Source organism: Ctenopharyngodon idella, chromosome 7, assembly GCF_019924925.1.
Source record: "Ctenopharyngodon idella isolate HZGC_01 chromosome 7, HZGC01, whole genome shotgun sequence".
NCBI classification, from domain to species: domain Eukaryota; kingdom Metazoa; phylum Chordata; class Actinopteri; order Cypriniformes; family Xenocyprididae; genus Ctenopharyngodon; species Ctenopharyngodon idella.
This window is the reverse complement of record NC_067226.1, coordinates 7,356,988-7,384,742: the sequence shown is the minus strand read 5'-3', so window position 1 is coordinate 7,384,742 and position 27,755 is coordinate 7,356,988. Positions and strand designations below refer to the sequence as shown.

Below are 27,755 nucleotides of genomic sequence, written 5' to 3'. Positions count from 1 at the left end.
TTACTAAACCCCAAACTTTTGAACAGTAGTCTACTTGTGCTCACATGCTTCTGTGTATAATGAATAAAAGATGAAAAGAGAAAACGTATAACAAAAAAGTCAAATATTCATTTATTTATTTTTTTTCAGGAAGGCCTATCCAGCAAAATTTTTATTAGTTGCTTTCTTCTACTGAATCTGTTTCTTATACTGAATCTTTCTATTTCTATTTCTTTATCTTATCCATGTTTCTTCTGTTAGCATCCTTTAAACCTCCTGTCCTTTCCCATCCTGTCCTTGTCTGTAACTCCTCTGTCCTCCCCTATAATTGTCCCCTTCTGCTTTGATTAATTCCATTTATTTATTTATTTATTTATATGATTATAAATTATTTTATCTTCCTAAATAACAGACCTTTAAAAGTTTTTAAAGCTCCGTGTCTCATTTTCATCTATTGTGTGCCGATATGTCTCATCTTGGGCTCTATTTTTCATCCAGATTTTGTTGTTTATGTCTACACTACAACCTTTCTTCACCTCAATCTCGTCCCTTCCCTTCTCGCCATTTTTCTTCCTCCCTCTGCCATTCTGCCGTCTTTCTCTTCCCTTTAGTCCCCCATCCCTCTCCATATACCCGTTGATGAATATTCATCAGGTTAAGTCGGACTATACTCTTCACAGTTCTTGTTAGAAGCAGTGTGTTAATGACATTCAGCAGAGAGTCCAAATGTAGATAAGTGTACTCTGGGAAAGGGTTTCCCTCCCGCTGGCTAACAACGCTCCCATTTATGGGACGTTCATGATGGCACGGTGGTCAGCCGCACTGGACGGATTCCTCCTGTCTCTAGCATGCACTCTTTTACGAGCATTTAAAATCCACTTTTATGCTCATTTTGATGAGAGCTCCCTCTCTATTTAACCACTGTCCACCTCTTTTTCACTATACAGAAAATAGGGTCATGTTCATGGTTCCATCAATGGCATCTTTGTGATGCGTTTTTATGCAAACCTATCTTAAAATGGATGGGTTTAAGTCTATGTAGATTTATGCGAGTATAGTGGGTCTAGTATTGATGGACAGGCCATCGAGGAGGTAGAATCCCTTTGAGGGTGGATCTCCACTGAGCTGTGTACATTGTTCATGGGAAGGGCTGGACACAGCCAGGTTTTGTGTGTCTAATGAGTGGTTTGCCTGAGGAGGAGACAGAATTGCTGCTGTCCCTCTGCTGTCAGCCACTCCCACTCTGCTTTTATCCAAATGTTTCTCGACCCTCTCGTTCTCTCTTATTCTCACTTTTCCTCTTAAACAAAAGGGTTAAGAGTTGGTATTTTGTGACTTTATGCCAATCAGAGTGATCAAAGTTCTGTTGTTCCATATACCGACCTCATTCCTCGGGTGATTTTCAGACCTGGCACGACTGAGCAAGTGTTATTGCTTTTATATAATAACTCAATAAGCAAGGAGTTAATATAGGATGACTTAAGGTGTGGTCACATTAGTGAAATTTCTGCAAAGATTCTTGGACAAAAAGGTTTATTATTGTCAATAATAGCTATGTATAAACACTGTCACTTTAAAAATGGTTGGTTGTAGTGAAGCACATAACGAAAGTAGGGAACAGTCTTTAATAAATCCAGAACAGAACACTAAGGAGATCACAGGAGATAACGTAAACACAACCACATTAACACTGATGATACTAGACCAAAAACAAACAAACAAACAAAAAACTAAGGAAACACAGGGCTGAAATACATGAGGAGAGTAATCAATGTCAAACAAAACAGGTGTGGGAACTAATTAACAACCAGGGAAACTAACTAGGGAACGCAGGTAGGCAAACCGGGAAACCAAAATACCAAGATAATAAAACAGAACATAACTGTTACACAAGCAGCTTTCTGTTAGTCCTGTTGCGAAATCTGCATGGGGAAATCTTCCGCTCCCATGCAAAATTCCCAATCGTGTGGATACCTTATGTAGAGTTGATAAAAATTCACCAAACAACGTTAAATGTGACAGCACCTTTAGATTTAGACAATGTCAGTTACTTTGTTTATTTTTGCTCTGAAAATAGTTCCAAACGAAGCAACAGCAGAATTAATCGTTGTGTTTTTTGGGGCATCATTTAGGTCAGTTGTTCTCAACCTTTTTGACTCGAAAGAGCTTCCTTATATGTTATAGGCGTTTCCATTATTTCTGCTGCAATTATGAAAATCCTGCTTGTTTTCAAACTTTGTATTAACAGAAACTGGGAGTGTCCATACATTAAATTAATTAACCACAATCCATTAAAGCCTCATGATTCCAGAAGAAATATGGGGCAGATTATGATTATTTCTGTTTGTATCTTGATTTTATATTTATTTTTTTAGAAATTTAATTTAGATTAGAGTTCTAATATTTTAAGATATTAATAAAAAAGTTACATTCAAAGTCATCCTGAGACCCCCTTGAAAGTTTGCTGAGGGCCCCTAGTTTGCCCCGGCCCCTTGGCTGAGAACCACTGGGTCAGGTGGACATTTCGTTACTTACTACAGATTTAACCTGCAGAAACCTACTGATAATCCCCACCTCTATAAAACACACAGACGATACAAACATTAGACAAGTGGAGTCAAACAAAAGCCCCATTGCTTTTGGACTAAATATCAGCAGTCTTGGAAGACTGCTCAGCCAATCAGATTCAAGGACTGACAATAACTGTCGCATAAAATGCAATATTCATTGTTTCTTGCAAAGTCTTTCCCATAAACTTCAAATATGCCTCAAATTCTAAATGAGGAAATGTTAGTATAAATAATAACAAGCTATTGCTTGTTCCCAGGGAAAAAGGAGAGAGAGAGAGAGAGAGAGAGAGATGGATATCTTTCAAGCCAACAAGAATCATATTTTTAGCCACATCAATGGTTCTCGCTAAAACTTTTTTTGGAGTCCAGGAAAATAAGCCAAGCAAAACCAGACCTTCAATGTATTGTGGTGAGATTTCCGTAGATTTCAGGCTACTGTTTAGGTGCCACCCCATTCGTACAGTAGTAGCCTACATACCTCTCCACTCCCTCTCTGGGCCGCATGCCAGCGTATCCAAGTGGCACTGGACCACCAATTGTACCATTGAGCTTTTTGTCCTATGCCTATGTGCCACTCCTGAGTCTCAGTAACCATGGTGACATGCTGACTGTGCCAAGCATACATTTGGTGCCCTCACACTGATAGAAGAGCAGGGTAGTAACTGGGCAGGGCAGTTATTTACAACACCATCATATTTTGGGGATTGGCTCTACTGGTTCACTTTAAATACATGATAGGTAATTTTATCCAGGGGGACAAAACTGGAAGTGAGGCACTATATTCCCTGACTTTGAATAATATTAAAATCTTGAAAATCAAAGCTCTTTTATTTTATTTATTTTTATTTAAAAGTGCAATCCATGTCCTTATTTTGTGCAGCGCACCCAAAACCTTTCATGGCAACCAGACTTGTGCGCTCTATGCACTACAAAAAAGGTAAAAATTGTATTTTTCAAATTAAACACTTTTCTACAGCTTTTTCATTTCATGTCCTGTCACATCTTCAGAGTCTTTCAGTCTGTAAAAAAAATACTGTATTGATTTTCTCATTTAGATGTTTAGCTAAACAGTTCAATGATGAATACCTACAGGAATAATACACTTCGAAAATGCTTTGGCTTTAAATTCATTGGCATGTGTCATTTCAAGGATGAAAAGTTCATCTCATTCATACACTGAATCTTGCAATGAAAGACATTAGAGCTCCTTGTCTGACTTCTTCAAAGGCATCTGATTGCTTGCTTTCTTTTGCATCTTTTGTAATGAGACAAGACCTAAAACATATTATAGCCTAATTTATTATCGGTTTAACAAATACATACTTTTATGAGCTCAGCAAAACTGTTGAACTGCACGTCCTCAGGCCTCTGAGGGAGCCTTCATTCATAACCCTAAATGAGCTTTATCACCCCAAATGAACTCATTTGAGCGGATGTTCGAGAGGTGTAAACAGAATATTTGTGTTTTGGGCTGTTTCTTTGTGTCTGCAACAAGTGCATATAATCATTCTTTTCATTTATTTTTGTTTTGAAGCAAAAGCAGCCTACCCTAAAAACAACAAGCTTACAATCACTCCATTATGCCATGACAAAAGTGCCTTTGATGTGGTGGAAGTGGAGCAATCTAGAGTCACAACAGCACAGAGAGGCAGGAGATATTTACGGAGTGAATACACTCTGCTTACAGGAGTAGTGCTGTTTGGAAAGACAGCAGCTGCAGGAGGGACATCCCCGTTGTTTGATCTGTTTCATTCCCTCTGCAGGTTTGGATACAGTTACCCCCAGGAAGCCCATCGGTTTGCAGTTGGGACTTGGGAGAGATAAAATTTCTCAGCCCGTTCTCAACATGACTTGCCCACGGCAGAGTCCACATACACATACAATATGAAATATTAAAGTCTTTACCATTAAACATATTTCCATGGGTAATGAATAAATGCTGACATAATAATCTCCCATTCTTTTCTCTAATATGCTCTGTAAATACACAAGGCTGGACCCTCTTTCTCAAAATGTTGCCATTTGGTGTATATGATAACATCATTAGTATCTTTCAGCGTTTGTAGTTTTGTGATGTGTGAAGAGTATAAACTTCTCTTCTTTCAGATAGATTGATAGACTGATAGGCCGATAGACCAATAGATAGATAGATAGATTGATTGATTTACCTGAAAAAGAATCTTGGTTCTGTGTTCTATGAGTCTCTGTTTGAGCTGACCCTATTAGCTGTTTGTGTTCAGAGACAGTAGGGGTCCCGTGCACATGGCTGTCTCAGTGGACAGGCGGAGTGGGATCCTCAGGCTGTAGGAGCACATGACACGGATGCACATGTGATCTCTCGCCCCCTCAGACACCAGGAGAGAAGAATTCTCTCTCAGCCCATTTGAAGGTCATGGCAGAGGGTCCTGCAACCCCAACTGTGTGTGTTGCAGACTATAGTCAATCTATGATTCGCATATCAATGAGCAAGTGAATGTTATTGACTTGATTGATTGATTCTGCTGTGAATTATAGTGGCACATGGAATCATCTGTGTAATATTGAAATTACAGTTAATGCAAATAGCCTAGAACACATCTGACTTTATAGCACACTGGGAAGTGCTATCTTAGGAACATATCAGCACATCATATTAGATAAGGGTGTTTTTTTTCTCATTGCTACTAGCGAAATACGAGGCTCTAAATAAATCAGTGTATGTTCATTTTACATTGTTGTGTCGTGTATTTGGCGCAGCGCGTTCAGAGAAGCTAGCGTGCACACGGGAAGGGGGTGTGTGAGGATACTGGCAGCGTTTCATGCAGCTCCAGTGGACACCTAAAGCGGGACTCACTGGTGTGTGTGTAAAGAGAGCTAACACACTCTCACACACTTAACATTTGGACACAACATGGCGATGAGGCGCCGAGAGACACGACGACTCTTCCCCGACTAAACAACCACGTTATGTTATAGGTGGGGGGAGCGCGCGACAGGGAAATACATGAAATTACGCGAAACTAATTAAACCTGAAGAGATTATTCCCCGAATTCCATTATATGCATGTAGCTTGTAGCGGTCATATAAAGCACACTGCTTTACCCCGCTGCTGGAAATCAAACGCTGTACATGGCGGTGGAGAATATCTGGTTCTTCTGTCTACTTTCTCTGGGTTACTGTGGATTATCCGTGCAAGGTAATACAAGCTAAATCTAATACCCGGTGTTTTCCCGTCCAATGTCTTTTAAGTTTTAAGTGTGTGTCTCGTAGCCTATATCTATGTATTTCTTTGTATCTGTCAGGATATGTTAGTAGATGGGCTGAAGAGAGAAATCGTGCACCTTGCTTGTTGCAGCGTTGTGGAGCTTTTACTTTTTTCACGTTTTCCTTTTTTATTTATTTATCCTTTACGCAAACAGGCAGCCTATTTACGCTGAAGTAGCCTACAATATTTATTTGTCGATTAAACTTTTTGTCACATCCAAACTTCACTTTTGTAAAACAATATTATGCGTTCAATAGCCTATAAAGTAACCGTTTGGTTAATTTGATGTAATAGTAAAGCATACTGAAACGATATTAAAAATAAAGCAAATAGATGAAGAGACATAAAGGCAAGGCAATATTTGCTCAGAGGGGCGGATATGTAGTAGGGGGGCTCTAGTTTCGGAATGTACAGGTTCATAGTCATCATTATAGCAAAGTAAATCTGGTAAAAGAAATGTTGGACTTTAAAGGGATTTGTTTAAATTCCTTATTTGGACTTATTTAGAAGACCCCCGATGGACGTCAAAAATAGGGAGGGGAGGGGGCCTTAAAAAGTCCATATTATCTGTCCACGTAATTACTTAAACGTTGCAACCCATTAACTCACATATTTACCCTCAGTGTCCTTGCGTTGAAGATATGAAACTAATCTATTAAAATTACTATTTGTTGACGCAGCATGTTTGTCTTGACATTAATATGACGCTGAAAAAAAACAACAACAACTTAAGAAACCGAACAAATTAGTCATAAAGTCATAATTCCTCAGATTGTTCAACTAAATTGTAATAGCCTACCTATTAATTAATGTAATCTTGATTAAATGTATATGTAAAAGTTCAAACGACTACAAGTTTGAACTAGAAAACGAGTAGGATGTTCTGTTTGTTGTTTTTAAACGACTAAAGTGCCTTTCACATAGAACAAGATGACAGGAAGTTGAACAGGTCAGGTGGAAGAGACTGCAGTCTTCTTTTTATGCTTCACAGTGTCTTTTAATTGTCTTTACACTTTTTTCCCCGTGTACTACAACTTAAACCATAAAATATATATTCTCCATATACATACATTGCATATGCATTCTCCATTTTTGCCCACATTCCCTAAGTGTGCCAAAACGGTAACAGATGAAAATAAATAGGTAGCTATTTTGTAGCTTGTGGTGCCTTTGTCGCCCACTAGGGGGACTGGGCCAAAATACCCCCACCCCCCAAAATTGACCCTGCTGAAAGGCATTGTGTAAATCGCACCCTTTTAAAATAGAGAGATGGTGACTTGGGTGAGCGGAAAATTACTGGCATGAACTTGTTATGATCCTGATATATCTAGCCTATTCTTACATTTAAAACAAATAATTATTTCATTTATTAGTTGAAAAAAGGCTTTGATGCTTTTTGTGTAGACCACCCATACTTTTGTGTAATTTTATGGCATATATTTATCACACTGGATGGCATGTAATGAAATTGGATAGATCAAAGGCAGTAGTGTTGTTATGGCTTGTGAAGGGTGAGTGCTGCTCAGTGCAGGAGCTTCGGGCAGGAATCAGCGACTTGAATTCAGTCACAGGCACTGGAGGAAAAAGGGGTGGGGAGTGGTCAGGGCGACTTATCCAAAGACTATACACCTTATTTACATAACAAAGAAGAGCACTGAAACACATGGGCACCTCTTGGCATCCAGCGATGCCCTTGTCTCTCCGATGTCCACTGGGAAGTATAAACGGCAACCACAGCGGTCAAAACACTGTGTCATCTTTGAGCTCTGTTAACGATTTTAGTGCCAGTGCTGTAGTGGATAGATTATTTACAGCGGGGCGGGACCTACTAGTGATCAATTGCATTAAAAATGCGTGCTCTAGAGCGCTGTGCAGACCTGCTGTAGGGTGCTTTTGTTTTCATTCAAGTACTTGTTTTATATATTTCTTCAGGTTTTTTTTTTTTTTTTTTAAGTTGTATATTATTTATTTATTAGAAAATTCTAAATACAACTTGTGATTTTCTTCCAGAATTGTTTTGACAGATTTTTTTGAAACATTAATCTTAAAGGTAGGGTAGGCAATTTCAGATTGACTATAACAAGCTAGTCTTCATCGCAGCTTTCATTGGCCAAGGACCACCCGAGACAACGTCCGACCAACATGTAAAGCAACGAATCACAGTTTGTTTGTTCTGCGTCATGTTTAGGGGTGTGAAAGTGTAAAGTCATGTCCCTACAATAACAGACCGGCGTGCATCTAATAAATTATTCATTCAAGAACATTGTGCAAGTTTACTACAACAGTGGCGCCACAAACTTCACATGCTTTTGAAAATCCAGCGTTTAGTTGATCCTGGTAAGCGCTCATTATTATTATCCAGGAAATCCTCTAAAATTTAACAGATGATGACTTTGAAACTCCTGAAGTGTTTCCCATTTTGTGTGCCATATGCATCAGATGTTCAGCCAATGGTCTGTGGGCGTGACGTCTTTGGCTGAGACTAATCTATGGGTGATAGGGCTTTTTCTTCAAATGCTCCAAAACTTTGGAACTCTGCCTGCTGAGATTAGGCAAGCAGAATCCCTTAGTGTTTTTAAATCTTTCCTTAAAAGTTTTAAGGGAAGATTTAAAATCACTAAGGGATTCTAAGGGACTTTTTTTATTTCATTATTATAATTTTTTTAGGGTAGCTTTTGCCTGATTATTTTTGTAATGGTCATATTTTTCTTTTTATTTGTTGAACTTTTGATAGTATGTTTTTATTTTATTATTATTTTTTTGGTGTGTATTCACTTTCATTAATGTATTGTTTGTTTTGTGTTTTATTTGATCTTATTCTTGTGAAGGGCTTTGAGATGCTACTTTTAAAGGTGCAATAGAAAACTAAGTTTTTTTATTATTATTATTATTATTATTAATAGCAAGCTAACTTTGAAAGTATAATATCCCACCCTCCCTTCAGAGCGCTCTCCAAATCCAAGCCTCCACCAAAACACATGAACGCTCACAGCCAGAGCAGAGCGTCACAAGATACGGCGTTAAATTACCTCATGTCTCAGAGCACATAACATTACAGTAATAATGAACGTAAATAACTTAGCAAGCTCTGACTTGTACCACCAGTCAGACATCCCACCCTGCAAAAACTTATTTACGGGACGTAGTGCACATAAAAAGAATATTATATTATATTATATTATATTATATTATATTATATTATATTATATTATATTATATTATATTATGTAAATGCTAATGCGTCTTGGCTGAATTGGGATTCATCTTATGACTGCTGCAGTTTCATTTTGCCGTTGGTGATGTTGCCATAGAAATACACAGTTCCGAGTCCGAGGACGTGAACAGCTCCGATCAGAACATCATGGGTTGCCATCTCTTAATTACGACATGGCTTGAAAGCAGCATAAGCTTGTTGTTTTGGTTCAGAAGGAACTATAAAAGGTGGCTGCTGTTTGTTTGCGGCACTCGGTGACTGTCTGTCTACAGCTCTGAATAACCTTACAGAACGCACTGATGACGTGTGATATCTGTGTGAGCAGGGTGCGTGGAAGACGTATGGAAATACATAGGTTGGCAGGTAGGACATCCTGTCGGACCGAATGCAATGATTAGACGAACATTTTTTGGACCTGAGACTTCCACAGAAGATATATGTACATTTTTTAATATTTAGACCACTTCTATTATTGATTGCTCTCAGGATGTAAAGAGAGTTTCAACCAGTATAAAAATTTTATATGAAAAACATTGCCTGTCCTACCTTTAAGTAACAGTACAGTATTGTCTTCATACACTATTATCTTCATCCTATATTTGTCACTATTACGATAAATGCATGAGCCCTGCTGATTTGCATGCTAGACCTGTAGATTATACTTTGCTGTTTAATGAAGTAACAATCTGTTCCCTCTGTTGGCTACTGAGGGTTTTTTTTGCTCCAAAATCCCAGTATTTATGATAATAATATTATTTCCTCATAACAATAGAGTAGAGACCTCAGGGATGCCTTTTCCTTGGAAAAATTACATTATTAAGATTTTGCGATAAGTATTGGTTTGTGCTAGAGGAGGATTTAAGATTGACAGACACAATCCAATATAGGCCATATACCTTTCTTTGCCCTAGTATATGAATAAACTTTAATGTTCATTATTTTAAAGTCCCCCTGTGGTGAAAATCAAGTTTTTAATGTTGTTTTTATGTCTATGTGGTGCTTTTAATATGTTTTAAGACAAACCATGTGCAAATTCATAAGTCAAGACCATTGCTGAGTATTTTCTATTTAAAACTGCAGTGAAAAAAAGACCCGTGGTTTGAAATCACTGGTGTTTCTGACATCACAAATTACCTTGTAACCAATCATGTGAACGTGCCTGCTCTGAAGCAGGAGTCTCTAGTCTAGAGAATATATCCTGATATATTTTTCTGTTGATATAAAAAATCAGGTAGATTTGGCAATATAGCGAGTGTATGATGTATGTTATGATGAACTGTATGCCTTTCTTCACTGATGTTAAGGTGTTCAAAGCGTGAACCAAGGATACTGATTGTTAGAAGACAGCTGTCTGACTCACTAACAGGAACATGGTTTGTGTAATATTAGCAGCATATTATTCGCTGTTTGATAATATAGTCAAGCAAAAGGCTAATCATATTAATTACCGTTATGTGTCCGACGTTGTAAAAAGCGATACCATTGTACAGCGTTTACCTCAGTAAGTTCACCGAGTGGATCTCGTCTGAGCTTGTGCGAGTGAGCAGAGGCGGGGCTAATTAGCATATTCATATATCCGTGTATAATAAATGAGGCAAGGGTGTAGAGTTACGTTCAAGCTATTTTAAGGCATGAAGAATTTTTAAATGTGTCATTTTGGTGATCAAAGATGAGTTTTAAGGGATAAAATTATTGACTACAGGGGGACATCAGTCATGGGCGGTAATGTTTTAGTTCTAAGTTCTACCCTGCAAAGCTGTTACAGACTTGCATCCCATCTCACCTCCGAACGCTTTATCTTCCAGTGCATTCACAAAATGAAATGCAACCCAATCTGCCCAATATCCCTTTAAGGCAAGATGTGTTATGCTGAGACACATAAGCTCATGTTGGAAGTTGGGACTGAGCCCCACCCCCCGCCTCCCCTCAAAACTAAAATCCTATAATCCTTCCTGATGAGGAAAAAATTATTGAGAATTTCAGAGAGGTGTAAATCCAGTTTGTGAAATCCAACTTATCTCTAGAGAAGTTGTTTGAGGAAAATTGGGTGAAGACATTTTAGATTTTCCGAAAGACCTAAATCCATTCCTATGGTCTTAACTATTACTAAACACACCTGAGTTATGGTTCTTCGGGGTTCATTTGAAATGTACAGGTTTGTTTTTGTGTTGTTGGAATGAGAAAATTGGCAGAAATGCTGACTTGAGCACCTGTGGTTTATCATAACAATAGAAGAAGATCAGAGATGTTTTGAGACTTCTGTTATGGACAGGCTGTGCAGAGGAGCGCAGTATTTTGACAGGTGTCACCGCAAGAGATGCTGTAAGGAAATACGTTACTTTGAGAAGGTAGAAGGAGTGGTCGAATAAGTAGATATTCTTGTCTGAGAGTTCAGGTTGATATTCCAGTGACTTCGAAAGTCATGAACATAACATCCCTATTTCTTCACTGCAACTATTCCCTCCTGTCCACTAAGATTTGTACCCACAATTTCAGGCTGGGTTTCCCTGAGGCTGTGTGCCGGGTTTACGAAGAGGAAGAGGAATGTTGTTATATGTATGTGTGTTGTTGTGGTAAGTGATACTGGAGAATCGTGAGGGTGATTTGGAGTGATCTATTCCTCTCTTTTTGCCCTTTTTTTACTTCAGATTCATAAACAGAGATTTTTGCTTTTCCACAAGAAAGATCACATAAAATATCTGTGAACGCTTGGTTAATAGATGAGGACTGGTGGGCTGATGCACTTAGGAGGCTGTACCTCTCCACTTTAAAAATCTTATTAAGCTTATGTTTTGCTTTCCATATCATGTCGTCTAACATTCCAGTGTTCTCCTAGAAATCAATGTACAGTTGTCTGCTTTTTTTAAAGACCCCCCCCCCCCACCACCACCACCAAAAAAGGTAGAAGCAGTGTAGAGGCCAGAGGGCATGTTTTACAGGGACTGTCACATGGTCTTACAGGCATGCTGCTCCAAAACCCGTGACTCAGTGCTGCAGTGTGTGCTCTGTCCTGGGGGGGCTCTCCATGTTTTGATCATCACATCAGTGCAACACAGCCTGTCCTGCAGAAAGGAAAGAGTTACTCTTTTGTGCTCCATGGCATTTATTTTCAGCTTCATCACTAGATCTGCTGTGTAATCTTTCTCTAGTACTGCTGCAGCACTTCTGCCATTACCTCCATTAAAGCATCCCTTCATGACCTCATTTTCCCTCTTTTTTAACAAGTCTTTATATTGTTTAATGCCCCTGAGAGGGATGAAGAGATTTTCAATAATTGCACAAAATGAAGACTGAAGCAGATGCTTCTGAAGTCACGGTAGTTACAGTAGCGTACAGTATATAGAGGCATTTATACTCGCATTCGTTGTTTTGGTCTGTGATCCTTAAGTTGAATATATTGTTCAAAGAGAATGATTATGGATGATAGGTAGTGGATAAAAAATTCTTACTGGTTAAAACCTCTAGGGATGCAGCAATAGTGAAATTCTTGTTTGCTGATTGTTCTGATGCCCGATAATTAAAGGATTAGTTCACTTTCAAATGAAAATTACCCCAAGCTTTACTCACTCTCAAGCCATCCTAGGTGTATACGACTTTATTGTTTATGATGAAGACAATCAGAGAAATATTATTAAATATCCTGATGCATCCGAGCTTTATAATGGCAGTATGCGTTACCAAATGAGTATGAGCTGAAGAAAGTGTCTCCATCCATCCATCATAAACATATTCCACGGAGGGTTAACAAAGGCTTCTTAAAGCAAAGCGATGCGTTTGTTTAAAAAATATCCATATTTATGAAGTAAAATATCCAGCTTCCACCAGACCGCCTTCCGTATTCTTCAAAAAGCTTGCGCTGTACGTCCTATGCCTTCCCTATTCAACTTACTTTTTTCCGTAATTTGAATATGGAAGGCGGTCTGGCAGAAGCTGGATATTTTAACTTGGTAAATATGGATTTTTTTTTCACACCGATGCACCGCTTCGCTTCAGAAGGCCTTTATTAAGGCTCCGGAGCCGCATGGAATATGTTTATGATGGATGGATGTGGATGGAGACACTTTCTTCAGCTCATACTCGTTTGGTAGCGCATTAGTGCCATTATAAAGCTCGGATGCGTCAGGATATTTATTAATATTTCTCCAATTGTCTTCGTCAGAAACAAGAAAGTCATACACACCTGGGATGGTTTGAGGGTGAGTAAAGCTTGGGGTAATTTTCATTTGAAAGTGCACTAATCCTTTAATAATTTGTGAATATTATAAGCACAGCAACTCAATTCAATATGTGCTGAAAGTGTGCGTCAAGAGCTCTAAAATCTTTGCCATCATTTATCATTGCCATTTTAAACTGATGATCTAAATTTTTTCAGATGGAGAAGCATTTACTACTGATCACAGAGCCATACAGCTCTGACAAGCTGCGCATAAAATAATCGCAGCCTTTGCCAAATCGCATGCGGTTTAATTGCGATAAATCGCGCAGCCCTACTTTGTAGATGTAGGTTGTTGTTAGTTTGAATGCCCTTTAAAGTCAGCATGAAATTGCTATTGTCTTTCATTCCTTGCTGTGAGGTATATCCGAGTGAAACAGCTTCTTGAATGAGAAGGAAATGTAGGGCGAGTCTTGATTTTGTCCATCAGGAATTGATTGGATCATTGTCCTTTGCTAATTGCCAGTTCTCTGTAGGGAACTGGTTTAAACTGGTCTGGCTGTTGGAAAACCTTATTGCCCGGTACTCGTGCCAGTGTGCATGTCAACAGAAAAGAGATGTCATTGCGAGGCATGTTATGTTATTAATTAATGATTAGTAGGGCTCTCTTTTTTTAAATAATGTGCACATATAAATCATTTATTTATTTACTCCATAAACAATTTTGATTTCACAGTGACTTGAGGTCATGAAACCCACCTTTCAGTTAAGAAATTTCTTCTTTGATTCTGTTTGTTATTTTTATAGTTTTCTGTTGTGGTTTACTGTGTACAGTTGCTGGTCATATAATTAGAATATCATCAAAAAGTTGATTTATTTCACTAATTCCATTCAAAAAGTGAAACTTGTATATTATATTCATTCATTACACACAGACTGATATATTTCAAATGTTTATTTCTTTTAATTTTGATGATTATAACTGACAACTAAGGAAAATCCCAAATTCAGTAAAATCCCAGATTCTTAAGACCAATACAAAAGAATTTTTAGAAATCTTGGCCAACTGAAAAGTATGAACATGAAAAGTATGTGCATGTACAGCACTCAATACTTAGTTGGGGCTCCTTTTGTCTGAATTACTGCAGCAATGCGGCGTGGCATGGAGTCGATCAGTCTGTGGCACTGCTCAGGTGTTATAAGAGCCCAGGTTGCTCTGATAGTGGCCTTCAGCTCTTCTGCATTGTTGGGTCTGGCATATCGCATCTTCCTCTTCACAATACCCCTTAGATTTTCTATGGGGTTAAGGTCAGGCGAGTTTGCTGGCCAATTAAGAACAGGGATACCATGGTCCTTAAACCAGGTACTGGTAGCTTTGGCACTGTGTGCAGGTGCCAAGTCCTGTTGGAAAATGAAATCTGCATCTCCATAAAGTTGGTCAGCAGCAGGAAGCATGAAGTGCTCTAAAACTTCCTGGTATACGGCTGCGTTAACCTTGGACCTCAGAAAACACAGTGGACCAACACCAGCAGATGACATGGCACCCCAAACCATCACTGACTGTGGAAACTTTACACTGGACCTCAAGCAACGTGGATTGTGTGCCTCTCCTCTCTTCCTCCAGACTCTGGGACCCTGATTTCCAAAGGAAATGCACAATTTACTTTCATCAGAAAACATAACTTTGGACCACTCAGCAGCAGTCCAGTCCTTTTTGTCTTTAGCCCAGGCGAGACGCTTCTGACGCTGTCTGTTGTTCAAGAGTGGCTTGACACAAGGAATGCGACAGCTGAAACCCATGTCTTGCATACGTCTGTGCGTAGTGGTTCTTGAAGCACTGACTCCAGCTGCAGTCCACTCTTTGTGAATCTCCCCCACATTTTTGAATTGGTTTTGTTTCACAATCCTCTCCAGGGTGCTGTTATCCCTATTGTTTGTACACTTTTTTTTCTACCACATCTTTTCCTTCCCTTTGCCTCTCTATTAATGTGCTTGGACACAGAGCTCTATGAACAGCCAGCCTATTTTGCAATGACCTTTTGTGCCTTGCCCTCCTTGTGCAAGGTGTCAATGGTCGTCTTTTGGACAACTGTCAAGTCAGCAGTCTTCCCCATGATTGTGTAGCCTACAGAACTAGACTGAGAGACCATTTAAAGGCCTTTGCAGGTGTTTTGAGTTAATTAGCTGATTAGAGTGTGGCACCAGGTGTCTTCAATATTGAACCTTTTCACAATATTCTAATTTTCTGAGATACTGAATTTGGGATTTTCCTTAGTTGTCAGTTATAATCATCAAAATTAAAAGAAATAAACATTTGAAATATATCAGTCTGTGTGTAATGAATGAATATAATATACAAGTTTCACTTTTTGTATGGAATTAGTGAAATAAATCAACTTTTTGATGATATTCTAATTATATGACCAGCACCTGTATGTCTTTGTTCTTTTATGCCTGACATTGACAGTAAGACAGTTGATTCAGGTTGGTTAATATTATTTAGCCTAGTTCTTTTTTTTCCTTTTCTTTGGTTGGTTGGGTGTCGGTGGCTGTTTTAAGCCTCCTTGTATTTTGCATTTGCCGGGTTTGCTGGTTAGTGGCGAGGTGAATAATTTTCAGGAGAAGGAAATCATACAAGGAAGTTATTCATTATCATACTTCCTGTCAGTCTTTACAAAGGTCTGCCGCAGGTTGTTGACCCTAGGAAAGGTTGACAAATCTCTTCAATGATCTGTGTAATGTACTTAATGTTTTAAGCAGTGAGACCTGAAAGTGATTCAGTTGTTGTTAGATAAAAAAAGTTACATGAATGTATTAAATATTTAACCACATGCAATAAGTCCAATAAGAATTCCCAAACAGATCTATATGAAGCTTAGCTTAGTTCTCTGTGTTCTGTGTTGCAATGGCTATTTGAGTTCAACATTTGTACACATGGACTCCAGGGATACTGTGACCTGGATAACAGCTGTCAAAATCTATCAGCATGTGGCTTGACCAGGGATAGAACCTCAGATGGGTCAAAGGGAGATGAAAAGAAGGACAAAGGGAGGAACTGGATGGGTCGATGGGAGAATGGACATGTTTCATGAGCAACTGGAATAATTAGTATTACCCGTTTAAATGATTATTAAAGTGATTGCTTGTCTGTCTTAAAGAGAAATGAAATTCTGTCAACAGTCACTTACCCTCATGTTGTATCAAATCTGACTTTTTTCTGCTGAATACAAAAGAAAATATTCAAAATTTTTTGTCCATAAAAAGGAAATAGTCACCAAAACTGCTTGGTCACCAACATTCTTCAAGACATATATTTGTTGTTGTTGTTGAACAGAAGAAAGAGCATTATACCAATTTGAAATGACATCAGAATTAGTAAATGATGACAGAATTTTCATATTTGGATAAACTATCCCTTTAAAGTTTTGTGAAAGCAGGTTGATTTTTTTTTTTTTTTTTTTTTTTAATTCAAGTCCACACTATATAGTCAAACTTCAGTGCATCACTGCATTCCCTCTATTAGTTGATAATTGACTTGTTTGCTTACATACAAACTGCCAAGAACATTCAAGCCCTGCCAAGGGCCTCTTAGCCAAGAGCCTGGAGAATATTTTTAACATAAAGTTGAACTTTTATTAATGGTTTCTACTGTTCGTAATCACATTTGATCCAATTCCCTTGGTTTTATTGGACAGCTTGCTGTTAAGCGTAGCCAGAAATGTTTCCCTCACAGTGATCCACATCCACAATGCTTTTTTCAGCAACTCACCAGCTCCCACTCTCTGCAGCTTAATGCATAGCTGCTCCTTTTACTATCACACCATTCAGAATGACCACAGCAGCACTTTGACTGAATCAAGTATCCCTCTCTTTTGTATCCAAATAAAAACTGAATTTGGTGCATGCAAGTGTAAAGGACATTTGAAGAAGCATCTGATATATAACTCTCCATACTGTGCCAGTATCTGATTTTGTTGCATAAGTAAAAAAAAGAAAAAAGAAAAAAGAGGCCATTGAAAAGAGGTCGTGATCCATTGGGTTTTGTGTATACTCTATACATTTGCTGAAGCAGAGAAGATTGTCACTGCTGTTCAGTAAATGATAGAGTTTCAGTGGGTGGACTATTCTCTGAATTAATCTTGGGAAAGAAAATGGTTGGTCCAAAATGATGATATTTATTGATGAATTAAAAGGATGGTGTGTCATCAGTCATAATACTCAGACTGTGAGATACGTGACAAAATATGGCAGTTACGTTGCTGTAAGTTTTTATAATATATATTATGTTAAATACTGTGTAGAACTGAAGTCAATCTGCTGTGTGTTTTATGAATAATCGCTTGAGAAAATGTTTTTATGTATAGTGGCATGTTAATGTATGTGTTGGTGCGTGCATGTGTGAGCGAGTGTGTGTGAAGCGGGGTCTATTCCTCATGACGCTGGTTGGGTAAACAGTCATCCGATCACATTCCTTCCATTCCGTGCTGCTGTCCACTTGGTCACATGACCACAAAGGAGGGCTCATAGTGGGGTGGGGAGGCATGCCTTAGGAAGGGGAGCCATTTATCACTAAGGACAATTCAGATTGTGGATGCAGGTTCCCATATTTACAAGGGTGTATTTTTTTTTTTTTTTTTTTTTTTTTCTTCTTCAATGCAGACGTATTAAACATGTCAGATACTGACTGTTAAACAATTCTTGACACACAAAGAGGCTGTGAAGATAATTAACAAGAGCAGATTCATAAAAGGTTTATAACTTTGCCAGTTCACCAGGTGTTTGGCTTTCGGTACATGATTTTATGTTTTTCAGCTTGGCAAATGACTGTCTGTCTTAGTGCCTTAGTTTGTCCTGAATTTCCTCTTAAAATGTTGTTAATTCACAGAGGAGAAAAAGTAACTGTAAATACGTCTAAGACTCCAACTGAGCTATTTAAATTCCTGCTTTTAGTATGGACTGTTGTGTGAATAAATGTGGTCTTTAACCAGACCTGTGCCAGGACTGGGCCATCTGGGGACCCCACTATTATAGTGTTGTGGACTGGGAGACTCTCTTGAAAGTCTATAAAAAGACAGTACTGTTATTTTGAGGATAAGCAGGAGTGGGCATGCAACAGGACGGCTCAACATTTCAAGTCAACTCAAAGGTGCTTTATTGATATGAAAAGGTATAGTGTATTTATTGCTAAAGCATTTGCAAGATCTACAAAGAATACAATACAGTGGCCCCAAAAAGTATTTGGACACTTAGTTAGTTCACCCAAAAACAACAACAAAAAAAAAATGACTTTATTCAACAAATTTGTCTCTCCCCTGTCAGACTCGTATGCAGCTGACGCAGTTCAGCACTTCCGTGTTTGTGTCCGAATGTCGACTCATTATTGGCCGGCTCCTGTGTCAGCATCACGGACGTAGAACCTGGAAGCGCTGCAACGAAAATAGCATAGGAGAATGATGGGGAGAGATGATTTTTTTGAATAAAGTCGTTATTTTTGTTTTGTTTTTGTGTACAAAAAGAATTCTCATCGCTTCATAACATTAAGGTTAAACCATTGTAGTCATGTTGACTATTTTAACAATGTTTTTAATACTTTTCTGGACCTTGAATGTTGAATGTTCGTTGCTTTCTATTGAGGATTAAAAAAACTATTGGATTTAATCAAAAATATCTTAATTTGTGTTCCGAAGATGAACGAAGGTCTTGCGGTTTGGAACGACATGAAAGTGAGTAATTAATGACACAAATTTCATTTTTGGGTTAACTAACCCTTTAAGTCACACTTAAAATGCCATATCCATTATATAGCCTAACTATAAAACTTCTAATTATCAAACCAACTGGCTTTTTTTTTTTTTTAAAAAAGAGTACAAGCACAATTCAAGAAAACTTGACAAAACAAAGTTAGTAGTCTAAAATTATAAAATAATATATTCAAAATGGAGTCAAGAAGTATTTTGCCATTTTCTTGTTGTCACATGTTACTTTAACATGTTTATGATGATAAATAAATAAAATAAATAATGTGAGTTATGATGTGAGTTACTATAGAGAAAACATGAAGGAGGGAACGGAGGGAACGGAGACATTACGCCAATACTGACGTAATGGGGTGTCGCCTGGGACCCCATTACGTCATTATGTCAGTATTGACATAACGTCGTACGTGACTGACTGAATGGGAACGTCTAGGTTACTATTGTAACCCCCGTTCCCTGAAGGAGGGAACGGAGACGTGACTTACTGAATAGGAACAACTTCATACATTCACTAAAAACTTGCATATGTGACTTGGTTTTTAGTGGCCAAAGGTGTTCAGATAGTGTTTCACATATTTTTGTATAGCATACCTGTAGCTCACGCAGTGGAGGATGCCGCTAGCAAAGCCAATGTCAAAGGTTCGATTCCCAAGAAATGCATGCCATGAACTGATAAATTGTCTTAAATGCAATGCAAGTGTTTTAGATAGCATACCATATGTGTAAATGTCCATGTTCTTAGTGCATCTGCTGCAACATCTTACTTTTCAGTGAGACTCCGTTGTCAGATTCCTTTTCTTTTAGTTATAATATAAATCTCACACTATTTCCTAGCTTTAGTTGTACCTGTCTCATGCTCTGCTCCTTTGCTTTTGATCTAGCTGCATTGAGTTTCCCTAAGCAGAATTCCCAGAATTTTATATGCAGAGACAGATAACATCAATACATATCATGTTAGAACTTTTGTATGTGTGTCTGTGGTTTACAGATAAAGAGGCAGAGCTGAAGCTTCCGTAACTGTCATGACTGTTACCTCTTATCATACAGATAGCACCTGTGACAATGGAAATGCTTCTGCCATTGATTATAGATGTGGAACTCGGTTTTCACTTTGCCCTTTAGTTTTTCAGACAGACTTTAAGGGTATTTATTTGCACTTCAAAGGTTCTATTTCAGATGGACTAAAGCAATAATTTTTTTTGCCTCAAAAGCTAACATTAATGTGTTTGTGTGTACACTACTGTGAAAAAGTTTGGGGTCAGTAAGACTTTTTTTTAAAGTTTTTGAAAGAAGTCTTTTATGCTTGCCAAGGCTTCATTTATTGCATTTATACAATTTGAAATATCTCACAGAAGAGAGTACACCCCTCACATTTTTGTAAATAATTTATTATATCTTTTCATGTGACAACACTGAAGAAATGACACTTTGCTACAATGTAAAGTAGTGAGTGTACAGCTTGTATAACAGTGTAAATTTGCTGTCCCCTCAAAATAACTCAACACAGCCATTAATGTCTGGCCACAAAAGTGAGTACACCCCTAAGTGAAAATGTCCAAATTGGACCCAATTAGCCATTTTCTCTCCCTGGTGTCATGTGACTCGTTAGTGTTACAAGGTCTCAGGTGTGAATGGGGAGCAGGTGTGTTAAATCTGGTGTTATTGCTCTCACTCTCTCATACTGGTCACTGGAAGTTCAACATGGCACCTCATGGCAAAGGACACTCTGAGGATCTGAAAAAAAAGAATTGTTGCTCTACATAAAGATGTACACTCACTACTTTACATTGTAGCAAAGTGTCATTTCTTCAGTGTTGTCACATGAAAAGATATAATAAAATATTTACTAAAATGTGAGGGGTGTACTCACTTCTGTGAGATACTGTAACTTTTCTATTTTAATCAAAGTCATTTATTCTTATGATGGCAAAGCTGCATTTTCAGAAAACTTCAGTTTTCAGTGTTACATAATGTCTCAGAAATCATTCTAATATGCTAATTTGGTGGTCAAGAAACCACATTGTCTTTGATTGATAAAAAGTTCAAATGAACAGCATTTATAAACATTATAAATGTGTTTACTGTCATTTTTGATCAATTTAATGCTTAGTAGCTGAATAAAAGTATTAATTTCTCACATCTTTCTGACCCAAAACTTGGCAAATGTGTATGGGTGGTAATGGACATCATGGTGTACTGCATTTTGAGTCCAGTTGCAACGGTTCACATGGCAGTGGCACAGCTGCAGGATGTGCAAAGTCTAGCGAGTGAGTCATTCTCCGTTCATGGTCTGAGAATATAACGTGTCCATTCCAAAGGAACTTTGTTTTGGCCATGGATGCCAGAACTGCCACAGCCAGAAAGAAAGTTGTTTTTACTTTTTTGTACTTAAAGTTCCCCTGTGGTGAAATTCAAGCTTTTAATGTTGTTTATTTGTCTATGTGGTGTTTTTAATATGCTTTAAGACAAACCATGTGCAAATTCATAAGTCAACACCATTGCTGAGTATTTTCTCTTTAAAACTACAGTGAAAAAAAAGACAGTCTCAAACCCGTGCTTTGAAATCGCTGGTGTTTCTGAAATCACAAACTACCTTGTAACCAATCATGTCAACGTGCCGGTGCGCTTTAGCATATCATTAACCATGACCGCTCAGAAGCAGGAGAGTCTCAAGAGAATATATCCCGGTATATTTTTCTGTTGATATAAAAAATCGGGTAGATTTGGCAATATAGCGAGTGTATGATGCATGTTATGATGAACTGTATGCCTTTCTTCACTGATGTTAAGGTGTTCAAAGCGTTTCTAAGGATACTGATTGTTAGAAGACAGCTGTCTGACTCGCGAACGGGAACATGGTTTGTGTAACATTAGCAACACATTATTAGCTGTTTGATAATGTAGTCAAGCAAAAGGCTAATCATATTAATTAAAAAAAAAACTTTAAGTGTCTGGCTTTGTAAAAAGCGATACCATTGTGCAGTGTTTACCTCAGTAAGTTCACCGAGTGGATCTCGTCTGAGCTCGTGCAAGTGAGTGGAGGCAGTGGGGCAAGGGTGTAGAGTTACATTCAAGCTATTTTAAGGCATGAAGATTTTGTTTTTCACAAGAAATTTTTTTTAAATGTGCCATTTTGGTGATCAAACAGGAGTTTTAAGGGATATAATTATTGGCTACAGGGGGACTTTAAAATTTTTGCCAGAGATTTGATGCTTGAGACATCAACCTATGGAAGCTTGTTTCCGCCACTGAATAACAAAATAAAAAAGGTAATTGCGACTGTTTATCTCACAATTCGGACTTTTTTTCTTGCAATTGCAAGTTTACATCTCACAATTCTGACTTTTTTTCTCAGAATTACGTGATATAGCCCTGGTTTCACAGACAAGCATTGCATTCCATGTAAATAGTCTGCCTAGTAAAATAAAAAAAATGTACTAGCCAATGGCGACTCAAGCTTCTGTGTGTCTGTAGAGGGTTGGACATGTATTAGTTATCTTTAAGTCGAGTTGTTTCAGCGCAGACCACTGAATGGGATGGCACCCTTGCACAACTGCTCTTGAAGCCCTATTTAACACACTGTTAGGCTGTCAGAATTGGCTGTCAACTTGGGAAGCCGTGACCTCTGGAATAACATCAGCTCATTCTGCTCATCAGGACTCGCTCAACAAGCAATTTAAAAGTCCTTATCATCATCCTCATCTTGAACGCAGTGAGATTTGCTTGGAGTCCTGTAATTGTTTGCACATCTCCCTAGAGCACTGTGGTTATTTATTATTTTTTAGTGTTTTGTAATCACTTCTCTAATATTCCTGAGAGGCTTTCCTTATTTGGCCTAGAACTGGGATGCCACATTATTTTGGTAAATCAGAATACTATATCCTAGAGCTCTGCTGATAGGATGTGCACCTAGATAGATTCAGTTGCAGTGTATGCTGGGTTTTGTTGATAGACCCCTCCTGCTAGTATAGAGACGTTGATGAATTCAGAAGTTACATTTAAATGCACTGAGGATTCGGGGTAGGTATTGACATACATTTTATTTGTTCTAGCTGACTAACAAGTTTATGGTCATTTAAATGATTTTCTGAGGTAAATGTAACATTACGTGACACATTGTTTACAAGCTGTTTTATTGACGCCTTTCCGCGGTTGAAACACTTATTGAGTGATTACTTGAGACATGATACGGATTTCGGGAAGTTGTACTATTCAACATACCTTCTGATGTTCATTCATGTTTATTTCGTGTTGTAACTAGTAGTAAAGCGGAAGAGATGATCAGTTCTCGTGGGCTCTGCGCTGCTGCTTCACTTGAACTGGAATGCTACAGCGACTTGTCACAGAACATTAAAAGAGCGCCAAAGCAGTATTCATTGTTTGAATTTCATAATAAAATGGACAGAATTTGAAATCTGAGATTTTGTTTCATATCAAAAGTCACAAAGCACAAAGCTTATTGACATTTTATTGGATGGGGGCGCACTACAAAGTTCTGTTCATCTACTGAAAACAGACTGAAAGATTGAATCTTGGGATTTAAGAATCAATATTGGTTCATAAAAATGAGAATCGATTAAAATCAAGAAATCAATCATTTTTACCCAGCCCTACTTGAGGATGTTGTCTGAACTGTCAGTGGATGCTTTTCACATTTCTGGGGTTCTCAGAAGTGGAAGACGTCATAGTTGAGTAAACTTCTAAAGTGGTGAACAGAAACTACAACAAATATAATTTTTGCATTCCCATTTGCTCAAAATCCACAATACTGTTTGTATGACTTTGCAAAAGAGGAAACAAACATATAGAGATGAGAGATTGCTTGGTCAGAAGAGAGAAACATGTCAAATTTGCTGGCACTCTCTCAACTGTTGTATTAGAAACATTCATTCAGTTTTCTGTAATTTTCTGTTAATGCCAAGGAAATAAAGCACAAACAGTGTTATAAATGTATATTATTATAAATGTACATTTTAATAATATATATATATATATATATATATATATATATATATAATGTGTGTTTTTTTTTTTTTTTTTTTTTTAATCCTTTAACACCCACTCCCGGTTCCTGAGGACACTTACTAGATGTGTTCACTACCATCTTCAGTGTCTCTTCCGGTCTGTCAGTATTCCTTACATGCTTCAAGAGCACTGACCTCAGTAATCAAATCCTTCTTGCCAGACACCTTATTCTCCTTTTGGTTTCTTACTAGCCAAACAGATCAACAAAGCTATTGCAATCCAGACCTTACAGGACACTTATCAGTGATGTTGAGAAAAGCTTGTAAAATAATCACCCTGCATAGGGTGCTGTGACTTGCTGTCTTGTTGTCACTACTAGCGGCCTGCTATTATTTTGTTAGTGTGTTGTTGCTTGCACCTCTATTAATTTTCTGATTTATTTATTGTCACTTTACAACCAAATGACTCATCTGTCACTGTACTGTCAATGTCTGCTCTGAATTCCTCTTACTTCAATCCCTTAGGCATCCATTTTTAATTTAATACATTGTCTGAGGAACAAAAACACATGTAGCCTCTTATTTGTGACAGATGACTTTATAACCTGAAAATTTAAAATTAGAGATGCATGATAATCCATAATTATTTTCATGATATGATCAATATTCAAATTTTATATTAAATTTTAATTTAGAATACATTAAATTACAAAATATTAAATTACATACATATTAAAATATTATACATATAATATAATATTTTAATATAAAATATTAAAATGTTATATTAAAAATAGTTAACGTGACTACAGTGGTACAGTGCGCTGCACACAGTCACGCCAGATCTCTGATTCAAGCAAGCTTTCATCATTTTTCACACTTCTTCAAAAGGATCAGGAGAGTGGTTTAAGTGCATCTTTTGACGTTCTTTATAAAGAAGAGAACAGAAGGTATGAGGTTACTTTGTTTAGTGTTTTAAGAACATTTCCCTGACACATTAGAACGAATAACGAACATAGCTAAAGTGCATTGATGCCGCGTGGAACGTCATGGCATTGTGTACTACGTCGCGGAAGTTAACACTTTTTGGACGAATGCGTATGGCTGTTGCGCCGGAAGCTCATAATTTTACTTTTATAAATTTTTAAATAAGGATATTTGTCTTACACTAACACATCGATTCGCGTCTTTTATTAACTCCCTGGAGTTGTATAGATTCATTTTTTTTTTTTTAATGGATGGATGGATGCATTTTTTTTTTTTTTTTTTTTTTTTTTTCGTCTTCAAAATCTGGGCTGTCATTCACAACCATTATAAACCTTGGAAGACTAAGGATATTTTTAAATATATCTCCGATAGTGTTTATCTGAAAGAAGATAGTCATATACACCTAGGATGGCTTGAGGGTGAGTAAATCATGGAATAATTTTCATTTTTAAGTGAACTATCCCTTTAAAATTATCAGTTAATTGATTGTCACCCTTATTGTGTTTCATGTATCAAATATTGTATGTGGTCCAAAACACTGCAGTGAAGGGACGGTAGATGCCCTCTTGCATACAATATTTCAACACATACTTACTGACTTAGTCCCCAAAGCTTTGCTGGAACTATACCATTATTTTTTATATCTATACTCATCACCTCATTGCAGTTGAATATGTTCCTTTATATATCTTATGCTTCTGCATGACCAGTGAAACTCTTGACTAGTGAAACTCTTCTGAGACAACTACAGTGAAGTTGGATGAGCCACAGTATTTCAACCTTGCAATCCCATGGTAACTTGGGAATGCTGCGGTAAATTGTTTCCTCATCATTGCACTCTCTCTTGTCATATCCTCAAAGATGGAGAGTTTGAAATCCTCCCACTCAATTCCCATAAGCTGCAGCAAGTGCCCGTTTATTCTTCCAAGCTGTATAGTGTAGGAATTTTACCAGCATGGCACATGAATGTTGTTGATCGTCATTAGGTTTAGGTCTTTTTTTGAACATACAGGCACATTTTGCAGCCTTTCCCTTTACCCCTTTTAAAGGGATAGTTATGTCATCATTTACTCACCGTCATGCCATTCCTGTAGGCCTATATAAGAGTAGTAAATATGATTGACCATGATTTCTACTGTGGAACAGAAAATAATTTTTTGATAATCGTTTCACCTGTTGTCCATACAGTGAAACTCGGTGTGGTCCAAAATATTGTGTGGATTGAATAATTGTATAATAAATAAATAAATACATTGTATGGAGAAATTATTATTATTATATTATTATTTTTTGCATAAGTTTGACTCAGTTTGCGAAGGAATATGCAATTGACTTGGCTTCTTTTGAGGAATCTTTTCAGTTCTTTTCCCACTAATTATTAGGAAGAAGTTAAATAATTTTGGAAATAAATATGTTATCCTAATTAGGGCCATCAAGATTCCTTGATTGAATTCAAGTACTCAATTAAAAAAAAAAAAAAAAAAAAAAAAAAAACGATTATCTAAATAATAATTAGTTACAGCCCTAATCCTAATTCTGTCAATATGAAAACAAACTGGACAGAAATAATGGACAAAAAATAAAAATAAAGTGTTGCAAATGAGCACGTCTTACAAATATGGACTTACACTCCATGCCAAAGGTTGAAATGTTGCATGGAGGTAGCATGTGGTGGTAAGTGGTAAATGTGGAGAAAAGTGCATGTAGAGAGACATGAGTTTGGATCATCTGCCATTTTCATGTCTAAAACAACCAGACATCAAAGAACATTATTTTATTTAGCTTTTCTGTTTTGTTGTTGTTTTTAGTTTTTGTTTGCATTTATTTTGTTTTACAAATAGCTTGTAAAAAAGGACAAAGTGACAATAAATCGTGAATTTATGATTATTCTTTCAATGAAAATAAAAGAATGTTTACATACTACTTACTCTATTTTTATGTAAAGGTACTTTTATATGTTTAACCCTACCCCTAAAAGAAAATATTTTGCATTTTGTGGGGGCAAAAAACATTAATTTTATTTATTAACAAATTTGTCTCCAAAGTAAAAATAAATAAACCCACACGCGACATATTATTACAGATCATAACTTTTTCAAGGCAGACTACAAATAATTAAAGCCTAATTACTGAAAATATGTGACAATTATAAAGCAATGCCATCTGTAACCAGGCTGTCACAAGTGAGGCTCCCGCACTTCCTCCCCCGCACCACCGGAGGGAGCCTTCACCGGAATATTGAGATCATCATTCAGACTACATTTCCCATAGGCCCTCATTCCTGGGACTGATTGCACACACACCTGCACCACATCACACTCACACTATTTAAGCAGCACGCACACACACACACATTGCGAAGTCTTGATTTGCCCCGGTGATCATTTCTAAGCGTTTTCTGTGGATTGTTATACCGTTACCGATTGGACTGTTTATCTCTTGTGATTCTCTGCCGCCTGCCTTGATCCTTGCCTGTTTACTGGACTGTGTTTGTTTGCCGCCTGCCCTGATCTCTGCCTGCTTCCTGATACCGTTTGTCTGCCGCCTGCCTCGACCATTGCCTGTCCCCGTTTACGTCTCTGCCTCTGCCCTTACCTGTGTATTTACTATTCTTAATAAAAGCTGCAAATGGATCCCCACTCTGTTGACCCATCATTACAGAAGACTTCGCCAACTAGCGATCCAGCAGCTATCATGCAGCTCTCTACTGAGCTATCCGCCCAGGCCAACCAGCTCGCAGTTCATCAACATCAGTTGAATCGACTGACTTCCCTTACCGAGGAGCTGGTAAAGACTCTACAGGGCCTTCGATTCAGGCCTCCCGAGGTCGCTGCCTCACCGCCCGCGGCTCCCGACAACCAGGCCTTCACTCCCGCTCCTGCAGTGA

The 27,755-nt window shown here is 37.8% G+C and overlaps 1 protein-coding gene across 2 annotated transcripts in view; it reads left to right on the top strand.

The window, feature by feature from the left end:
- The first annotated feature begins 5,300 nt into the window (after positions 1–5,300).
- Positions 5,301–27,755, top strand: part of igdcc4 (immunoglobulin superfamily, DCC subclass, member 4) — a 95,254-nt gene continuing 72,799 nt past the window's right edge. The window contains exon 1 of one of the 2 annotated variants that reach the window (XM_051900945.1): positions 5,301–5,725. In XM_051900945.1, coding sequence (XP_051756905.1) covers positions 5,659–5,725 — 67 coding nt within the window. In that variant the 5' untranslated portion in view covers positions 5,301–5,658. The remainder of the gene's footprint in view (positions 5,726–27,755) is intronic. The other variant, XM_051900944.1, reaches the window with a different exon arrangement.